The sequence below is a fragment of the Gopherus flavomarginatus genome, chromosome 2, assembly GCF_025201925.1.
Source record: "Gopherus flavomarginatus isolate rGopFla2 chromosome 2, rGopFla2.mat.asm, whole genome shotgun sequence".
NCBI classification, from domain to species: Eukaryota; Metazoa; Chordata; order Testudines; family Testudinidae; genus Gopherus; species Gopherus flavomarginatus.
Window position 1 is genome coordinate 169,583,002 of NC_066618.1, and position 21,191 is coordinate 169,604,192.

The 21,191-nt window shown below is 39.3% G+C and overlaps 1 protein-coding gene across 1 annotated transcript in view; it reads right to left on the reverse strand.

Moving 5' to 3' along the window:
* CDH9 (cadherin 9) overlaps positions 1-21,191 on the reverse strand; it is a 126,612-nt gene that overhangs the window by 47,434 nt on the left and 57,987 nt on the right. The window contains exon 3 of the mRNA XM_050939953.1: positions 10,014-10,308. Within this exon, the coding sequence (XP_050795910.1) occupies positions 10,014-10,308 (295 nt within the window). The remainder of the gene's footprint in view (positions 1-10,013; positions 10,309-21,191) is intronic.

Genomic DNA, 21,191 nt, shown 5'->3' on the forward strand with positions numbered 1-21,191 from the left:
CCAAAAAGTACTCAGAGCCCTAGGAAAAAAAACACTTTTACTTGTTTTGCACATTTATGAAAATGGAGATATTTTGCTTTCTTACCTTGATATTTTTTAAAAAATATTGAGCACAGAACTGTCATTTTGCTTTCTGTGAAAATGTTAAAATTTCTCTCTAAGAAAGATTTGTATAATGAATACTAAAGATTCCTTAATTTAAAAAAAAACAGAAAAAATTTAAATATACATATATTATATACACATAATTGAGGAAACCAGATTTTGACACTATATAGTGGATTTGAAACTCATTTAAAGTTGCAAATACAAACTGAAACCTAATTCTTACAAAATGGGTCATAGTACTGTACAAAATATTCTATTCATGGTATCTATACTATGCAGTGTGAGTGTTTGGAGTGCAAAGGCTATCTCTTATCACAGAATGTGGTAATTTTTTCATATCACTGTATGAAAAAATCATTGTTTGTCGGCTCTCTGGTTGCTTTTCTTTTCATGCTAACTCAAAGCTGAGCACACTTTATTTTCCCCTTTAACCAGAGCATATTTTGTCAACTAACACTCCCAGATTCTTAATCTAATAGAAATGAGTTTTGTAGAGCATAATAAGGCCATGAGGCTCATCCTTATTCCTTGCCCTCTTGCAGCTGAGACTGGGGGAAACTGTTCCATGTAGCATAAAAATATAAGTATTCCTTGATGGAATTTCAAAGATGAGATGCATTCCTATGCTAAATTTTACACAAATCCTTAAATTCATTCTTATTGACTATTAAGCAAACTCAGAAACAGAAAACATGAGGTTTATCATATGCAAAGTCTGTTGTCACTGTAGTTTTCCTATAAGAGTTTCAGATGTGAAATAACCAGTGTCCCCTGAGTTATTGGTAGCTATGATGACACAATGCAGAAGAAAGCTGATGAGAATACTCTGACGCAAACATTTCAGTGTAGTCTCATTGAAAGCCATTAGGATGTATGGTACTTAGGCTTTGTCTACACTGGCAAGTGAAAGACAAAACTTTTGTCATTCAGAGGTGTTAAAAAACCATCCCCCGAAAGACAAAATGTTTGCCTACAAAAAGCACCAGTGTAAACAGTGCTTTGTCCACAGGAGCGCTCTTCTACCAACAAAGCTAACGCCTCTTGCTGGGGATAGAATTTTTTGTTGCAGCAGGGTTCTCTCCTGCCAACAAACAGGAGCTACGCTGCGTCGCTAAAAGCTTTGTAGTGTAGACATAAAGTCTGTCTTTCCAAGGAGGTTATGAAGTGGTGAACAGTGATAATACTATTTTTGAAACCATCATCCCTCCTGTTTATCTGAGTGTGGGTGTGGCTACATGCGTGTAAAAAGAGAGAGCACACAGCCCTTAGTTGCATCTGTTCAATCTGACTGAAACTAGGAGTTGACAAATAAATGAATGTGGTGTGACTTTATATTACACCTATTCTTACTATGAAAATGAAGTCAATTTGAAGATTAAAAAATATATTGTGAAGGATGTTTACCAACTGTATATTGGAGATTGGTGAGTGAGGGAAGTCTAGAAAACCTTTCCTGCTGACATTAAGAGGGCAGGTAGAGAAGTGTGTAATATTGACTAGTTCAAGACAGATTTGTTTCCAACCACTTCTACTACTAACTTGTCTTTTCACAACTTCCTTCAAATTTAACACTTTCTTTTAAAACTTCAGAAAAGTCACTTTTATGCTGGCCTTTCCTTTAATAAGCAAAACTTTTATTTGTGATGGTGAAAGGTAAGGAGATAGTAGACTAGATATAAATATATACACCAGTATAACATACATTTTACCTTTTCCTTTATAGATTGTTCCTGAAAAGCCTCAGTTGAAATGATGTTGCTGAGTTTATTTTCAGTTTATCAATGTATATTTAATAACAGGGCCGGTGCAAGGATGTTTTGCGCCCTAGGCGAAACTTCCACCTTGCGCCCTCCCTCCCCACTCCGTGCCCCCGCCCTGATCCCCCTCCCACGGCAGCTCCCTCCCCCTGAGGCACCCCCCCACATCCCAGCTCACCCCTGCTCTGCCTCCTCCCCGAGCACGCCGTCACTACTTCACTTCTTCCGCCTCCCAGGCTTGCAGCGCCTAAGCAGGGCAGGGGTGAGCTGGGCTGGGAGTTCCCCTGCATGATGGTCCCCCCCTTACTTGCTGCAGGTGGCCCTCCTTGTGCTCCCCTGCCCCATCTCCCTCCGCCTAAATGCCGGTGGCGACCAGGGAGGCTGAAAATCTGGCCACTGCGGTTGCTGCTGAAGAAAATAGCGCCTCCCCAAATCCTAGTGCCCTAGGCGACCGCCTAGGTTGCCTAAATGGTTGCACAGCCCTGTTTAATAAACCCTTTGATTATTCAGGTTGGAAGGTACTACAGGTTTTTTTAAACATTTGGGTGCTTCACATGATACTTTTCTTGTAATATTTCCACTTTCCAATGTAGTGCAAAGAATAATCACCTCCTTCTATGTAGGAGCTGAATACTTCATCTTAAAAAGGACAATATCAGTCCTTTGTGCCCTTTGGAATATAGGAATTGCCATACGAGATCAGGCAATTGTTCCTTCCAATCTGGTGTACTATCTCTGACTGCAGCCAGTAGTCAGTGGTTCAGAGCACGGTGCAAAAATCCCCATAATGGACGACTTCCTTAGGGGAAGTTTCTTTTCAGCACCTATAAGCCACTGGTGCTCACTGGATTCCACAGTTTAATTTCTAGTCTGTTCAAATAAATATATATTCATCTTATCCTTTACATTTCTTCCTTTCAATGTATGTTTCCCTTTGCTTTTGCATTATGAGAAAGGTTAAATAGCATCACTCAGTTTATCTGCTCTAAGTCATTCATTATTTCATATCCATTCAGCATCTACTATATAAACTGAACAGCCCTAGTGTGAAGTCCTGTCCCCATTGGAGATACAATCTTTTCAATTTCTCTGCATGTAGAATTATCTCCAAGCCTCTGATCATTTTCATCACCCATCTCTGAATTCTTCTTTCTGCAGTAGTCTCTACTGAGACTGGCTGATCAGAATAAAATATTGAAGGGATGAAATCATGGCCCTATTGAAATCAATGGAAAAACTCCCTTTGACTTCCTTGGGACCAAAAATTAATCCTCATTGTTTTGACAACCATTGATTTATAGTATGATTATGATAAATTTTTCAGAGCTTCCGTTTTCATTTTCTGTCTCATTACTTAGGTATCCAAGCATTTTGTTTTGATTTGCCTTTACTGAAACTGGCTAGCTTGTCCCTATTGCATCATGTTAGACTAGGTGTTTTATAACTCTTTTAAATTCTTATTTGAACTCATTTACATATTACTGAAGGAAGTACTGAAGGAAGACTCACTGGTCTGTAATTCCTATACTCCATCCTAATATTATTTAAAAATATATTACAACACTTATTGCCCTCCAGTCCTTCAGTATAGAAGTTGATTTCAATGAGAAATTGCTCTTAGTTTTTGACTAACTTACTCATTTATAAAATGTACCTCTGTGAAGATCTCATCTTGTTCCTTCTCCATATCAGCTATATTTCCTATCCTATCTGATGCAGAGTTACCTTAGTAATATTGGCATCCCTAACTGATCTCTGTCTGACTCGAGTGTTCCTTGATAGTTGTTGTTTTCTCCCCACTTCCTAGTTTACACAATTATTTTCCATCAAAACTTTAGCATTATCTCTGCCACAAAGTTCCCAGATCAGTGCCTGATAAATTCAAACATCATCTTCTGACCAACACACTGTGACTTTGAATCTGGCTGTATACTTGGAACCAGACACATTTCAAAGAAATCTACAGCAGAGGCCCTGGACTTCAGCCTACTTTCTGATCTAAATTTAGCTTTCAAGATTTCTCTTTTACACTTCTCTAATTCACTGACATCCAGGATGTACCTACCACAGCTAGTTGAGATATTGAATGTGAGAAATAAATTAACTCAAATGTATATGGATAATAAAATAGTGTTTTGATGTGAATATGACAAACGTTATTTCAATAAAAAAATGGATTGGTCTGCATTGAGAGATAAAAAGGAAAGAATATAGGTGACCAGTAAATCCTAGACATTGAATTGCAAAGAGGTCATTCCTACTTAAATGGCATTTCCATAATGCACTGGTTACTCAGTTCAGCTCACATGCAATATACACCCTAGCCATATAGGTGGGATCTGTGCCATTTCTAGTTGCACAGTCGGTTTTCATGTATTTATGTATTAACATACCTTCTATATTTTGGCTATGCTTTCTTTCATTATCTCTTGTTTGTTTGTTTTTTCTTATGCCTTTTCTGTCTGTGAGCTATTAATTGGCTTAAATTTATGTAACTTGATTTAACTAGATAGGAACATAGGACTAGGAGGGACTTCTAGGGTCCTCAAATCAGTCTCCTGCCATCTCAGACAGCCTCATCATATAATTCCATTCATAAATTTATTAAGCTCCATCTTAAAACAAGCAAAGAATCCTGTGGCACCTTATAGACTAACAGACGTTTTGGAGCATGAGCTTTCGTGGGTGTATACCAACTTTGTCAGATGCATGTAGTGGAAATTACCAGGGGCAGGTATATATATATATGCAGGCAAGCTAGAGATAATGAGGTAGTTCAATCAGGGAGGATGAGGCCCTGTTCTAGCAGTTGAGGTGTGAAAACCAAGGGAGGAGAAACTGGTTTTGTAATTGGCAAGCCATTCACAGTCTTTGTTTAATCCTGAGCTGATGGTTTCAAATTTGCAGATGAACTGAAGCTCAGCAGTTTCTCTTTGGAGTCTGGTCCTGAAGTTTTTTTGCTGCAGGATGGCCACCTTAAGGTCTGCTATAGTGTGGCCAGGGAGGTTGAAGTGTTCTCCTACAGGTTTTTGTATATTGCCATTTCTAATAATGCCATTTCTAATAAATGGATGGACATCATACCAAATGGACTAAAGGTAAAAAATCCACTGCTATCTACATACTACACAGACCACAGTGACAGATTATGCCATACTCTATCAAAAAAACTGAGGAACCACCTGATCAGCATCCTATACAGCAAACAGGAAAACATCAAAAAAGAGCTCTCCAACCTGGAGACTCTCATCAATAACCAAACTTCCATACAAACGGACTTCACTAAAATAAGACAGGAGATCTACATTACTCACTTCACCTCTCTACAAAGGAAAAAGGACTGTAAGCTGTCTAAACTCCTACCTGCCTCATGGGGCCACAACCGTGGTACCCCCAACCCACCCAGCAATATCGTCAATCTATCCAACTACACACTCAGCCCAGAAGAAAAGTCTGTCCTATCTCGGGGGCTCGCTTTCTGCCCTGCCACCCCCACCAACATGATACAGTTCTGCGGCGATCTGGAAGCCTACTTTCGCCGTCTCCGACTCAAAGAATACTTTCAGGACAACACTGAACAGCACACTGATACACAGGTACCCTCCCACCAACAGCACAAGAAGAAGAACTCCACATGGACTCCTCCTGAGGGTCAAAATGAGAGTCTGGACCTCTACATTGAATGCTTCCACCGACGTGCACAGGCAGAAATTGTGGAAAAACAATATCGCTTGCCTCATAACCTAAGTCGTGCAGAACGCAATGCCATCCACAGCCTCAGAAACCATCCAGACATTATCATTATCATCAAAGAGGCTGATAAAGGAGGTGCTGTTGTCATCATGAACAGGTCTGACTACCAAAAGGAGGCTGCCAGACAACTCTCCAACACCAAATTCTACAGGCCACTTCCCTCAGATCCCACTGAGGAATACACTAAGAAACTGCAACATCTACTCAGGACACTCCCTACGCTAACACCGGAACAAATCAACATACCCTTAGAGCCCCGACCAGGGTTATTCTATCTACTACCCAAGATCCACAAACCCGAAAATCCTGGATGCCCCATCATCTTGGGCATTGGCACTCTCACTGAAGGACTGTCTGGATATGTGGACTCTCTACTCAGACCCTATGCCACCAGCACTCCCAGCTATCTCCGTGACACCACTGATTTCCTGAGGAAACTACAAAGCATTGGTGACCTTCCAGAAAACACCATCCTAGCCACCATGGATGTAGAGGCTCTCTATACAAACATCCCCCACACAGTATCCCTGGTGATGCCACAGCACAACTGGCTGCTGAGCTCTGTGTCTTTATCCTCACACACAACTATTTCAAATTTGATGACAATATATATCTCCAGATCAGTGGCACCGCTATGGGCACTCGCATGGCCCCACAATATGCCAATATTTTTATGGCCGACCTGGAACAATGCTTCCTCAGCTCTCGTCCACTCACGCCTCTTTTCTACCTACGCTACATTGATGACATCTTCATCATCTGGACCCATGGGAAGGAGTCTCTGGAAAAATTCCACCACGATTTCAACAGCTTCCACCCCACCATCAACCTCAGCCTGGACCAGTCTACACAGGAGGTCCATTTCCTAGACACCACGGTGCAAATAAGTGATGGTCACATTACCACCACCCTATACCGAAAACCTACGGACCGCTATGCCTACCTTCATGCCTCCAGCTTCCATCCCGGGCACATCACACGATCCATTGTCTACAGCCAAGCACTGAGGTACAACCGCATCTGCTCTAACCCCTCAGACAGAGACCAACACCTACAAAATCTCCACCAAGCATTCTCAAAACTACAATACCTGCACGAGGAAATAAGGAAACAGATCAACAGAGCCAGACGTGTACCCAGAAGCCTCCTACTGCAAGACAAACCCAAGAAAGAAACCAACAGGACTCCACTGGCCATCACTTACAGTCCCCAGCTAAAACCTCTCCAACGCATCATCAGGGATCTACAACCCATCCTGGACAATGATCCCACACTTTCACAGGCCTTGGATGGCAGGCCAGTCCTTGCCCACAGCCAACCTGCCAACCTGAAACATATTCTCACCAGCAACTGCACACTGCACCATAGTAACTCAGCTCAGGAACCAATCCATGCAACAAACCTCGATGCCAACCCTGCCTACATATCTACACCAGCGACACCATCACAGGACGTAACCAGATCAGCCACACCATCACCGGTTCATTCACCTGCACTTCCACCAATGTAATATACGCCATCATATGCCAGCAATGCCCCTCTGCTATGTACATTGGCCAAAGTGGACAGTCGCTACGAAAAAGGATAAATGGACACAAATCAGATATTAGAAATGGCAATATACAAAAACCTGTAGGAGAGCACTTCAACCTCCCTGGCCACACTATAGCAGACCTTAAGGTGGCCATCCTGCAGCAAAAAAACTTCAGGACCAGACTTCAAAGAGAAACTGCTGAGCTTCAGTTCATCTGCAATTTTGACACCATCAGCTCAGGATTAAACAAAGACTGTGAATGGCTTGCCAATTACAAAACCAGTTTCTCCTCCCTTGGTTTTCACACCTCAACTGCTAGAACAGGGCCTCATCCTCCCTGATTGAACTACCTCATTATCTCTAGCTTGCCTGCATATATATATACCTGCCCCTGGAAATTTCCACTACATGCATCTGACGAAGTTGGTATTCACCCACGAAAGCTCATGCTCCAAAACGTCTGTTAGTCTATAAGGTGCCACAGGATTCTTTGCTGCTTTTACAGATCCAGACTAACACGGCTACCCCTCTGATATCTTAAAACAAGTTATGCTGTTTGCCCCCACTACAGCTACCGGGAGGCTGTTCCAGAATCTCACTCCTCTGATGGTTAGAACCTTCTAATTTCCAGCCTAAATGTATTCATGGACAGTTTATACTCATTTGTTCTTATGCCATTTTAGTCCTTTAGCTAAAATAGTTCCTTTCCTTCCCTGGTGCTTACTCCCATGACATTCTTTATGAAAAGCAAACATCATCCCTTTCAGCCTTGTTTTTGGTAAGCTAAACAACCCAAGTTCTTTCAAAAGATCCATGACTTTCACACCTAATATGCTATTCACTGAATGGTTTTCATGATCACCACATAGCCTGCTGACAGTATTTTGAATGATCATATTCCATACCATCACAGCCTGTCTAAATCTCACAAGTGTACTCCAGTCTCCTGGAAAACATATCCCATCTAAGGAAATTTATCCATTCAACCCACACAGGTCCCTTCTCAATCTGCCATCTGCTTTCTGAGCAAGAGGAATAGAGAAAACTGTTCTAAGTTGTGCCTTGTGTAGGGTGTTTCTGTTCAGTGTCTTCAGAATCTGGCCTCTGTCTGTACATCCCATCAATCAGCTCTGGCCTCAAGATGCCATACAGTAGTGGGGCTCTAAGGGCCAGGGTCTGCTTACACCAGTCATACACATATGTCATTCGGACACAAGTCAAGTGGTCAGGCATTCTGCACAGTAAACTGTTTGTCTGTTTTCAACTGATTTTACTTCTGTCTACAAACAACTAATTAAGCAACCTACTACCCTTACTGCCAAACTCCCCTGTGCTCGTTCTGTCAGAGCCATTCTCTGAGCTCTAGCTACTGTAGCCATATAAATTTATATTACCATCACCACCATAGTCTCTGGACACTTCACAGGCAGCAGCCTCCACTGCCAAGAAACTGGATCCAATTCTGTTCTCTGACATTCCCTCCTGACTCTAATGGGGCTGTATTGATGTACATGAGATCAGAACTGGGCACTTTGTTTCTGATGCCAAACTATTCCAGTGCAGCTCTTTCTTTAAAAATAAACTTTAAGTGAAAAACTATAGATACATTCTCCAAAGCTTTTTCTTTACAGACTTTTATTAAAATAAACTTCACCTCATAATTTTAAATAATTATTTTTAATCCCTATTTTCCATATCTCTTTAAGAGAACCATTATTTGTGTTCTTTATAGCTCATAAACTAATGCAGGAATTTGCCTTTCATGTCAACAAAATGAAGTTTGGTGTAATGTTTTCATACTTGTGCTACTGCTGTCAAGGACAATGATGAGTTTCTTGAAGTTATTTTGAGAACATATGTATCTGTCAGAAATGCATATTGGTACTTTATTGTCACACTCACCGATGCCATTTTGCAGAACTGATATAGCAGATCATAACATTAAATCACAGTGATTAAGCAACAGACAAATCCACAACAACCAGTTGCCCCACTTCGCATGTGTGCTTTATATCCACCCATCTCTGTTGGAGAGACCATCTCTTTGAGAAACAATTAGACTCTTAGGTAATTATGACAGCTTCTGATGAACGCTTATAGTGGCATGCTGATCGATAATAGCTAAAGCACAGAGAATTATTTTCCTTTGAGAACATATCCTCACACTACTACTTACAAGCACTTCATGTTTAGCTTTTCAATGCTGCCATTGTGAATAGCTGTAAAACATTTATTGCATTTAGAAAAATCTCCTTAGACTGAAATGGTCATTCTTTCCTTTCTCCCTCCCGCTTCCCGTAAGTTTTATATCTCGACAGAGAGAGCCAGGTAGAATGTTTTTGTGGGGGTGGGAATGAGCAAAATGAGGTTGAGATATTAATAAGAACATATTTTGGTATATAAATGATTTCTTTACTTATATATTTACAGATTGTTGTGTGTAAAGATGCAGAAATGTCCAATTGATTGGAATGCTAATATTCCTATACAAACACTAGTTGGACATGTTACAGAAGTGGTATTTTGAAGTGTTGCAAAAGTAGCTGGTAGTAATTGATAAGACCATTGTGTATACATTCCCATTTGGCTGTGACGAGTTTAAAACAGCCATACAGAAGCCGGTGGTGTGGAAAAAGGCATAAAAAGTGGATGAAAATGAAACAAATAAGCAAAACCAGGTTTCTGATCAGTAGTGATATGTTCCTGGCCACAGGCGTTATTGAATGGATAGTCACAGAAGCTTGTACTATTATTTAAATACACCAAATAATAATCTCTCAGCTCTCCTCAGGAGGAGTGACTTTTGTTCTTGAATCCCCAAAAGCCCTTTTATAGTTTATATAAGGATAAGTTATACCTACCTACTCCAGACATTTCAGGAACACTGGCAGTGTACATGTCCTTTGTAAATTTTGGTTCATTGTCGTTGATATCATGGATTTTAATGATAAATTCAGATTCTGGCTCCACTTGTCTTCCAGTCTTTCTGTCTACAGCCTTGGCACGTAGCACATACAGGGACTTTTCTTCTCGGTCCAATTTCTTTGCAGCATGAATATCTCCTGTATTTTCATCTATAATGAACAGACTGCCAGCCCCATCTCCTGTTAATATGTATTTTAAATTTCCATCTCCTTTATCTTGGTCAGTGTGTAGCTTCAGGGAGGTAGAAAAGAAGAATTCTATAAATATATGTATTGTTATTACAGACCAAATCATTCAGCATAAATGAATAAGTCTGTACAAATCTTGACTGTAATTGGGGTCAGCAGTGGTTATCTTCTGTCTCACTGTTGGAAAAATTACAAATTTGAGACTCAGTCACACATAAAATATCTCTAAACAAATTCATAAGGACACAAGGGGATGTAGAAGATAATACAGTAACATTTATAATAATCCAATGATAATAAAAATGATGTGTCTTTTAACAGTCTGTCCAGAAACCCAGAGAAGTCTCCTTATTGAAGATAAGAGACATCTAAAAATCTCAAGTCCTTTTTGTAAGATAAAATAAGTATTTATGTGTAGAATAGAACCAATTGCTTTATACCAGTGATGAACAGATCGGCTTTAAGGATTAGAGCTTTCCGAAATTCCCAGAAGCACATGTAAAAGTTCTAAGTGAAGAACCTTACAGTTCTATTCCAATTTTTTCTTGAGGTTAATCTATCTCAGTTAATTATTTACTCCCTTCCCATGCCCTCTCCTCCCCTCTGTATACAAGAAACAATTTTCAAGAACACTAGGGGGTAAACTTTCAGAGCATTGCATGGAGTTTAGCAGCTCTCTTCCTGTTAAAATTAAAGGGATGCCACATGGCTAAATTTTTTATTTTTATTCTTCTCATCCTCGTAATACATGGAAATACATTTCCTTTTTAAGGACAACTGTGATGTGTAATCAGCACAGTTTTCATCATCAAGAAATCCCAACTATGTTCCATCCTATTGGCATCTGACCAGGATTTGATAACTTGATGTGCCACAATATTATTTTGGTTAGACAAAGCCACATTAAAAGAAAGATTCTTTCTGTCCATTTTTAAACAGGCACTCATCAGCCTAAAAAAAACACTATGTTATAAGTAGGTGTTCTTCAGGTAGGTGTTCTTCAAGATCTAGTTCCAGAAAATTTCCTCAATACTATTTATTTTTCTGCTGATATGTTCATACTACCACTCTTGCTCTAACAGTTCCTGTCTCTGCATCTTGTGCTGTTACATCTTCTTAATACTCTGACTGGCTGGGTTCTTGCCAAAATGAGGAATAAAATGCTAAAAGATGGAGTTATTGATATAAAGGGTCACTGTACTGAATTCTGCATTAAGTACCTATTTTTTCCCCTCTTCCAAGGGCCCAAACCTGTTCATATTACTCATACTATCAGTGTTTACTGTAGGGCAGCTGGATGAAATAGTTATGGTGTGAGGACAATGCTAATGCCACCTGTATCTGACCTATACTATACTTCAAACCATTGGTTGCACTACTGTAGTTAATGGCTACTAACATTCCTAAGGTTTACATGGGATAGAGTGAAATCTTCACCCAACTACAATCCAGGGGGCCAGGATTACACCCATAGTGCCTGATCCTGCAATTACATCAAGGGAAGTACGATTCGGTCTGTATAATGGAACATCTTACATGAGCAAATGAAGCAGGATATGAGCTATAGTATAAATGTAGCATTGGCTCAACGGTGAAACCTATATATATACACAACATACAGTATCTCAAAATACTCATGTGGTATTTGGATTTGTGCCTTTGCGCACACACACGCACATGCAAGGCCCAAATGCTGTTTTGGTATTTTGGTATCCACTGCATGTGGAGTATAAAGAAATGCAATGCAAAAAGATAATTTTAAAAAATTGGTCATGATGACTTTTATTTCAAGAATGAAATGGATTTATCTGAATGCCTAGGTTAAAGTAAAGCAGGTTGGTGTTAAATAAATCAGAAACATTTATAACAAACAGGTCATCAAGTGCTATTTCCATGGGCACAGTCATCTTATTTTATCCATAATGTTGACTGCAGCTACATATGTGGAACTTGCACACTCAGTTTTCATGCATTAATAAATTAACATACTTGGCATATTTTGGATATAATTTCTGTCATTGTCCCTTGTTTCTTCTTCTCTTTTTTGTATCTGTGCACTGTCCAAAGTATATAACAGCTGACGTAAATCCAGGTAACTTGTTTAGTGATGTTTTTTCTGGTAGGTGTTTAATTGGATTTGTTTGGAATTCCGAGGCTATAGAATATGTGTACATTAGTTCAAACCTAAGAGGACTACTCATTGGTTTGGGGCCTGATCTTGCATCTGACTGTATACAATATATGTTGGGCCTGATTTTAAAAGCGTTCTGTTTGTGGAGCTCCCCAGGGGTGAAAGTAAGTTAAAGGACTTACTGGTACACCGGAGTCCTAAGCAGGGGCATGGCCTCAACTGGAAGAGACAGGGCCTTTCAAGATTTAAAGGTCCTGGGGCTCCCGCTGTGGCTGGGAGCCCCAGGGCCTTTAAATCACCCCAGAGCTCCCAGCTGCAGAGGCAGCTGGAAGCCCCAGGTGTCAGGGACAAATTAAAGGGCCTAGGGTTCCAGCCGCCACAGAGCTCTGGGTCCTTTAAATCACTGCAGGAGCCCAGGGCGGCAGTGCTCGGACAGGATTTAAAGGGCCCAGTGCTCCTGCCACTGCGGGAAGCCCTGGGCCCTTTATATCCCCGCTTGAACCTGGCTGCAGGAGCCCCGGGGCTCCAGCAGCAATTTAAAGGGCCAGAGGCTCCAGCTGCTGCGGGGAGTGCTGGGCCCTTTAAATCCCTGCCAGAACCTGCCTCATGGATCTCCAGCAGCCTGGCTTCGGTGGCACTTTAAAGGGCCCAGGGCTCCAGCAGGAGCACTGAGCCCTTTAAATCGCCACCCTGGACCTGGCTGCAGGAGGCCTTGGGCTCTGACAGCGATTTAAATGACCAGAGGCTCTGGCTGCTGGTCAGTGGGGCTCGGGCAGTGCTTTAAAGGTCCCAGAGCTCCCCGCAGGGGTTAGAGCTCCGGGCCCTTTAAATCCCCACCTGAGCACTGCCGGAGCTCTGGCGGTGATTTAACCGGCCCAGGGCTCTCCACAGTGGCTGGAGCCCTGGGACCTTTTAAATCACCGCCAGAGAAGCCAGTCCAGTCCAGCACAACATACCGGCTCTTGCCAGTATGTTGAACCGGACCAGCTTACTTTCACCTCTGGAGCTCCCACTGACTTCAAAAGGAGTTCTGCCTGTGGAAAGCTTTCAAGTTAGAGATGAAATCTTGGCCCTATTAAAGTCAATGCAAGTTTTGCTGCTGAATTCAGTGGAGACAGTATTTCACCCTAGGCTTTCATTAAGCTTACGTACTTTGTGCCTTTCAAAATATTATTTTTCACTGTTTTTTTTTAGTTAAGGACAATTATTTTAATTACATCACTGATGAATCCTCAAGATCCTTAGGGCCAAATTCAACCCTGACATAAGTGAATGCAATCCCACTGAAGTCAATAAAGTCACTGAAGTCATTTCAATCTTCTGTGCTGCCTAGCTGCATCTGGCATTTATATCACCATGTCAATGCAAGCTTTAATTCTTATTCAAAGGTCTAAATAGTAAGATTTTCTACACAGTATATGCTCTTCATTTGCAGAGTCCTTTCAGTGTGGCTTAAGCATTTTTTATCTTTGTATGCTTTGCCATATACCTCTGCTTTCAGTCACTTTTGAAATCATTCATATTAAAAAGAAGTTTGTACTGTATCTTGCCTTGTAAATGTTTTAAGTCAAGCTAATAATAAAAACTCAAATTTAAAAAATGCTTTTCATTACAGTCCTTTTCAAACAGGAAGTGATATACAATCTTGATACTGAAAGATTGCTTCACCCACCTCCTGCACTGAATATCTGCAGCTGTTAAATTAGTGGACAATGACACTGTATAACAGCATATGAACTAGAAAATGCCCACTTTCATCTTCTTATCTTCTATGTTGTTCTCTACCCTGGGAATCCACTCCTTTTGCCTGGGCACCATCCAACTCCTTCTAAAGTCAATGGAAAGTCAGAGTTGGATTTGGCCCATTGTTCTCCATGTGACTTTCCTCTCCTCATTCACATCCCTTCTTGACATACATTTCTTACATGACTCTTTTCTTTGATGATCCACCAGTGGTAAATTAATTTTTAATTAAAACAAAAAAGAGACTAGAAGGGACAGTGCATAGAGCCCACTTGATGTTTTGACCATCAGTCTTTGTAGAAGGTATATTGCACTGCTTTGCCTGTATCTAATTGAGACTGTAAGGCCCCTGGAGAAGAGAGTGTCTTCCTGTATGTTTGCATAAAGCTCAACGCATTGTTCACACTCAATAAATGCCAGTTTGCCAAATTGAAACTGATGGACACCTGCATGGATTCTGATCCACTCGTCCCCCTATTTAGTTTCTTGGCAGACCTTGTGGTGTGGAGGTTGGAAGCTGGTGGTTCCTGTGCTTCCAGGGTCCTTATCTTCTCGGCTACATGCCTGGCAGGAAACTGAGAAGTTGAAAAGTCTGGGAGCTCCAGTTACTAGGATCCTGAGGAGCCTGGAAACCCAGAGAACATGTGTCATTTTGGAAACATCAAAATGTTTCCGCTATGGAAAGGTTTTGGTGTTCCTAAAATAAAATATTATGGACTTACAGGTCCACACAAAAAAAAGTTTTTAGAGATTTGTACTAATTTGGAAAAACAAATTTTAAAAAAACATGACTTTTTTTGTGGACCTGGAAGTCTCTTTCCCAGGCAGCTCTACAGATAAAACATCCCTGTGAGACTGCATGAGGGTATTTAAATAGAGAGAATGGAATTACTCAATTGCAGATTTTATTTATTTAATATTTCTCTTCTTGTAAAAAGTATCATGGAGTTTTTAATGGCCCGATGTCATCTGAATCTCTGCCTTATACCTTGCATAAAATACAGCATATCCAGTAACACTGGACTCTGCAACAGTATCACCACATCAGGGAGCAACAAAGTATTTTTTAGGGGTTTCCAATTCCACTCTTGAACTCTCCCTAGTAGATAAAATCTAAAGAGGGTCACAGCAGAAGGTAATATGCAGGCAAAATGTTATTTTCTCAATCTTCAGATGCTCTGTATAGATCATTATTGTGAGAATGCTAGCCTACTGATAGAGAAGGAAGAAATTTAGATAGTTTGTATATACTTTGTATAAAAATCCATGGACTCTTGGATGATTACATTACACCTCAACTGAGAACATTTTTGAGGAATACTCATCACTGCTTTAGACTTTTCTTATGGAGCATAGGAACTTGATGCTAAAATTCAGAAACACAGTGAAATATTTCTAGGAAACAGTAAGATAGTTTTATATTCCATACAAAGCCCCAAAAGCAAAATAATTTTACCTGGTTGTACATTTCATTTTTTTATGTTTCTTATAGCTCTAATTATGAGCTGTTACGTTATTTTTATAGTAGTTCCATCATTTTCCAACAATATATTTTTCCATTGGAAAATGCCATTTTCTTGAAATATATATCTTTTGTGGGAATGTGTTAACTTCAGTGATTTTGTTTAGAAAAAAATAATTTGAATAAGATGAAAATGTTCAATTTCAACCTTATCAGAATGGAATGTTTTGATTTTTCATTCCAAATGAGATTTTTTTAATCTTTTATTTAAATGTTGCATTTCAATACAATCAAAATGTTTCATTTAGAATGAAACATTTTGATTTTACTGAAATAGAATGTTTGATCTGAAACAAACACACACAATTTGAACAATATATTTTGCAGGATTTTTTGTTTGTTTTTGCTTGTTTTTGTTTTCATTATAATTGCAAATGAAAACAAATATGGAAATGTCAGAATTTCCGACATTATAGAAATTCCAGATTTCAACCAGCTCTGTTTATTTTATGATTCAGCTCTTAGAAATATCACATGAAGTATTTACAACAAACTAAACTTTTCAATAGTCAAAAACATTATTTAAGGAAAGATTAAATGAATTTAACTATTCCTTTGCACAAAACCCATTTTAAAACAACAACAACTGGAACATTGCAATTTTTTTTTCCTTTTTAAACTTAGTACAATGTTCATGAAAGTTTCAGCCATCCTGGATGATAAAGCCCTCTATCTGTTCTTTTATCACTTATAGAATTAACAGGGACTTTTAAAGTTTGCTCATGCTGCCTCTTCAATGTACTTTAACCTCTCCATAATAGTTAAGTATCCTTGACCTCTAGTCTGAAACTGGTCACAAAGCTGTCAATCAGTTTCAATAGTGATTTTGGTTTTAGAGACCACCTGCCCAGTAGGAATTGTGTGGAGACAATCTGTGCATTTCATGTCGACTACCAGGCAGTATTTGATGTCCAGACATTACTGATTGTGAGCTATGTTTGAACTGGCAGCCAGTGATAAAAGGTTCCATATCCCATTGTCATTGCTCTGTCTATAACACTATTGGAAGTATAATATGCAACACTATCACAACATAGTGCATCCTTGTTTTCTAGCAAATGTACAAATCATTCTACTTGTATTAAAAACTGCAGGAAAATTCATTTGCCTATGATATAATGCATAGGAAACTTGCAGTATGATAGTTTTAGACATTCCATCGTGTTGTTTTTATTTAGCAGTTTTCTGGTTTCCTCGCTGAAATAAAATACTTACTTTGTAAAATGGAGCAGTGGCACCATTATCATCTAAATGCAAAATGTGCTGCATTATTTTTGTTAGAGTGGTTGCATACAGTACTGTACATCTTTATAGCCAAATGAATCATTATAAATACAATTACACCAATGTCCTATCATTTAATTTTTACTAATCTACTATCACACTACTGCTTCTCTTCTACAAAAGTATTTAAATATTTAAAATTTGAAATCGAAAATACTTCTACAACATTTCAAGATTCAGTTACACCAAAGGAACCCACAGAGGGTCACATACAAATATGATTTGAAATATGTATGTATTACAGACACAATATATTGTCAAGCTATTATTAAGATATTCATTTACTACTAAAACCAAATAATAATAATAAGAAAAAAATAATTAGCTCAGTCCTGCTCCCATTTATGTCAACAAGAATAGTGTTGACCTCAAGGCAAATGTCATCCCATATATACATATGTATAAATCAGAAATTTTTGCAAATTTGGGGGTGTGTGGGATGTTCATAAAAACCAAACAAAAAAAGGCACCTAATACATACAAACTATATATCTCTCTATATATTATATTATATTATATTTAAAGTAACTAACATTTCACAAAACATTCAGCTCTGCCATTTATCAGCAGTAGAAATTTCTCCCTGTAGGAATATATAGCTTTATTTACTTCTACATGCTCCTTTTTCACGAGTCAGTGTTTTTAGTAATTGAAAACACTATATTGACTAATAATTTAATTGCCAGGGGTCTAACTTTTAATATCATAAACTGTAGGTTTTAGAATCTCTGTGACTAACTTTAACTTTCAGTTCTGCAAGGAGCTTCAAAATACTTAAAAAGAAAACAGATAAGACAAATTGCAGGGTAGATAACATTCACTCCTGATACCAAATGTCTTTACTAATTTGTGAAATATGCAACACATTGTTTGAAATATGTCTGAATTAGAAATATATCCGAATGAAGACATAGCTCAGACAATGCACTTTAAGGATCCTGTTCTGTTTCTATTAATATTATTCTTACTCTTATACAAATATTTTTCTGCAGGTCTCCTACATGGCTACTTGGATGCATCCTCAGTGTCATTTCTCTTGCTGATTGTTAGACACAAAAACATTTGTGGTGGTGGGAATTAGATGAGAGAATAATTGAGCATGCTTTGAAAATATGGAAATGGAAATCCCCCCTGAAACTACACTCCGTTCCCACTGAAATGGGATAAGCATACACTTCAAATTATATTTTCTCTTCTATCTGGTTCTGCAACATGGGAAATTCATGTGCCATTCTAATATATAAAAAAGGTGTTGCTTCCAGAAAAAATCCATATGTAGCTGACTCTAGTCAGTAACATCTTACTAGGGATATTACTATTTCTAATATAAATTTGAGCAGAAAGATCTCAGCAGTTCGCCTCATATTAATGCCACATTCCCTCTCTAACAACTGCTAATTGCATTAGTTATGTGGCCTTTAAGAGTCTGGACACCAGCAATATTTATGGTTATGTATGCAATATTAGTATGCAAGAATTTAAAAAAATACTTGCCTTACAATGGGTGGATAGAAAGGGAGTTGACACTGTTGAAGGAGGAGAAGTAATCCTAGTGTGCTGTAGGCATGATATGGCAGAAGGAGAAGTCAGGGTGTAGAAATTAAAAGACAGCAATATGACTACAGAAGGTTGCTGTTGAAGAGGAAACAATTAGAGGAGAGCATGGAGGTATTCTGCCTGTTTTCCCCTTACTGAAATTTCACCCTCCACATTTTAGATGTATCTAAACTGTACAGTAAGGACCTGATTATCAGCTCATTTATGTCTGTGTAACTGAGGAGTAACTCATGGAGTTATGCTGGCTTAAAATCAATGCTAGTGATAGGAGAACCAGGATCTAAGCTTCTACTAGACACAGACAAATTATATAGCTAGATGTACAAATACTTACCTGAATCCAAAATTGCCACACTTCACCTGAATCTGAACATGTCATCTGCAATTCATTTCTGTTCAACTCCTGTCATAGCTGAAAAGGGAAAGAAGGACCCAACCCATCCAAAGGAGCCACTTGTGGCTAAAGACATTGTCATGGACAAATAGAGAGAGAGAGAGAGAACCTTGATTTAGTCATGGGAGTTTAGAAGAGAGATCTGCTCTTCTGTGAAATGAGGTGAGAAGCAGAAATCTTGGTGCTGCTGAAGGAAAGAGAGAAGGGGGAGGAGGGTGCACAAAGAGAGCAGTAGACACATTCTGCACGGTGGCAGATATTGCAGTATACAACTAGTTTTGAAAGCTTTGCACTCTGCCTGCATGCAGTAATTATTTTAAAATACGCTATTCTTGCATTGTCTTCATCCCAAGCCCTAATTTTGGATCCTCCGGGCCCCATCTCATTTGCTTCCACCCATACAGTTCTTCCCCACTGCCCGACCCCAGGCTGTCGCACTCCATTCACACTCTGCCCCTATTTACTGTTAGATACTTTTTAGAAAGTATTATGGTGGCCTTCACCCTCTCCATGCTCCCAGGCTCTGTGGGATTTGCTGAACCCATACGGTTCTCTCATGAACCTGTTGATTTCTTTAGCAATGTTCACTGTGGAGCAGTGATGGGTGCAACTGAGAGAAGACTGTGCTGCCTTAGGGGGAAAGGAGGAGCCTATGAACCCCTCTGCTCAACTTTATGGTTGGGGAACATATGATCCCCTTCATCTCCCTAAGATACAATAGGAGGAAGCTGCTAAAGAGAGATTAAGAGGTTGAAAACCACCATGATTCTCTTTCCAAAGATGATGAGTGGTGAGTCAGTCTGGGGAACTTTGTTGGCAGGGAGGGAAGGTACTTAGAGGATTCTGGGCTTAGGTTGGACTGGAGAAAGTACTGGATTAGATACAACTCTGAGTGGATGTGGAGGTGCTTTTGGGGATCGAGGGTGATATAAGAATAAGCTAGAAATAAAGTCAGTTTACCACATGTTCAAAAATGCATTTTTGTTAATATGGGCAGATGTCAAGTATCAGAGGGGTAGCCGTGTTAGTCTGGATCTGTAAAAGCAGCAAAGAATCCTGTGGCACCTTATAGACTAATAGATGTTTTGGAGCATGAGCTTTCATGGGTGAATACCCACTTCATCGGATGCGTGCCACAGGATTCTTTGCTGCATGGTCAGATGGTTTATCACCTTTTCCTCTCTTTATATTGTTAGTACTGTGAACTGGTTGTCTGTGTGATCCTACACTTCCTGGATGCTCCTTTTTGTGTTTCAGCAATGGTTAGGGCTCATCTACCTTTACTACTTGCTTCTCAATGTATAACAGTAATGCTTGAGGCTTCTCTATGAAAAAAAAATTTCTTGTAATAGAAAGCTACAACTTTTCCACAGTTTTTATTTATTGTACAAAATTATTGAGAGAACTATAAGCCTTCTGTAGTGCTCTACAGGAGTGTTATGAGATCCTTTCAATAGGGCATCACTCCTTATTTAATTCCTTAGTTTTGTAGAGTAATTGCAATGGAGCCTTATTACTTTCACCTCTGTTATGTTCCACTGTATTTTACCATAAAATCTGGTTTGCTGTATGGTTTTACCCTTATTTGCCCAATGCGGAGGATAAGATTTTGTGTGTTCTGACATATAGTTTAACATAAGGGCTGGCTTGGATGGTCTTTTTATGAATTCTGGCAGTTCTCGGTGTGTTTTATTGTGTGCTCTGATAAGATCATTTGTGAAAAGGAGCTTGGGATTTGCATGCAGTTTATTTTATTCTATTCCTGGTCAAGGAAGCAAAGCAATAAATAATTGAAGCATAAAAGGAGATTATTATGTTGGGTTGAATCTATCACGTCAGTAGGGGAAACCTGGAAACTGAAAAATATACTGTGAAAAATGAAACTAAATCCCAAACCAACAATGGATTTAGTTTTGTCTTTTCATACAAAGTATTCCAGTAATTTAGGTATTGCTGAACCCTCAACTCAGTCATCTCAGCGCATCTCTGCTCATTTATACTTCATGTACAATTTATGTATTTGAAAGAGGCCAGGCAATTCAGATGAAAAACTATTTCTTTCCTCCCAAAAAGGCATTGTATTCAGCCTCCTAGCTCCCGGTACATTTAAAATTCAGTCCATAAATCAAATTTTTAGCATACAAACTTTTCTGCATTGCTTTGGAGGATGTTTTAGGCTTGGTCTACACTGAACAATTATATTGGCATAGCTATGTCAGTCAGGAGTATGAAAAACACACTCCTGACCAGTGTAATGCCATGAAGTCAGTAGGCTCCAGGTCTGGTTGCCTAGAA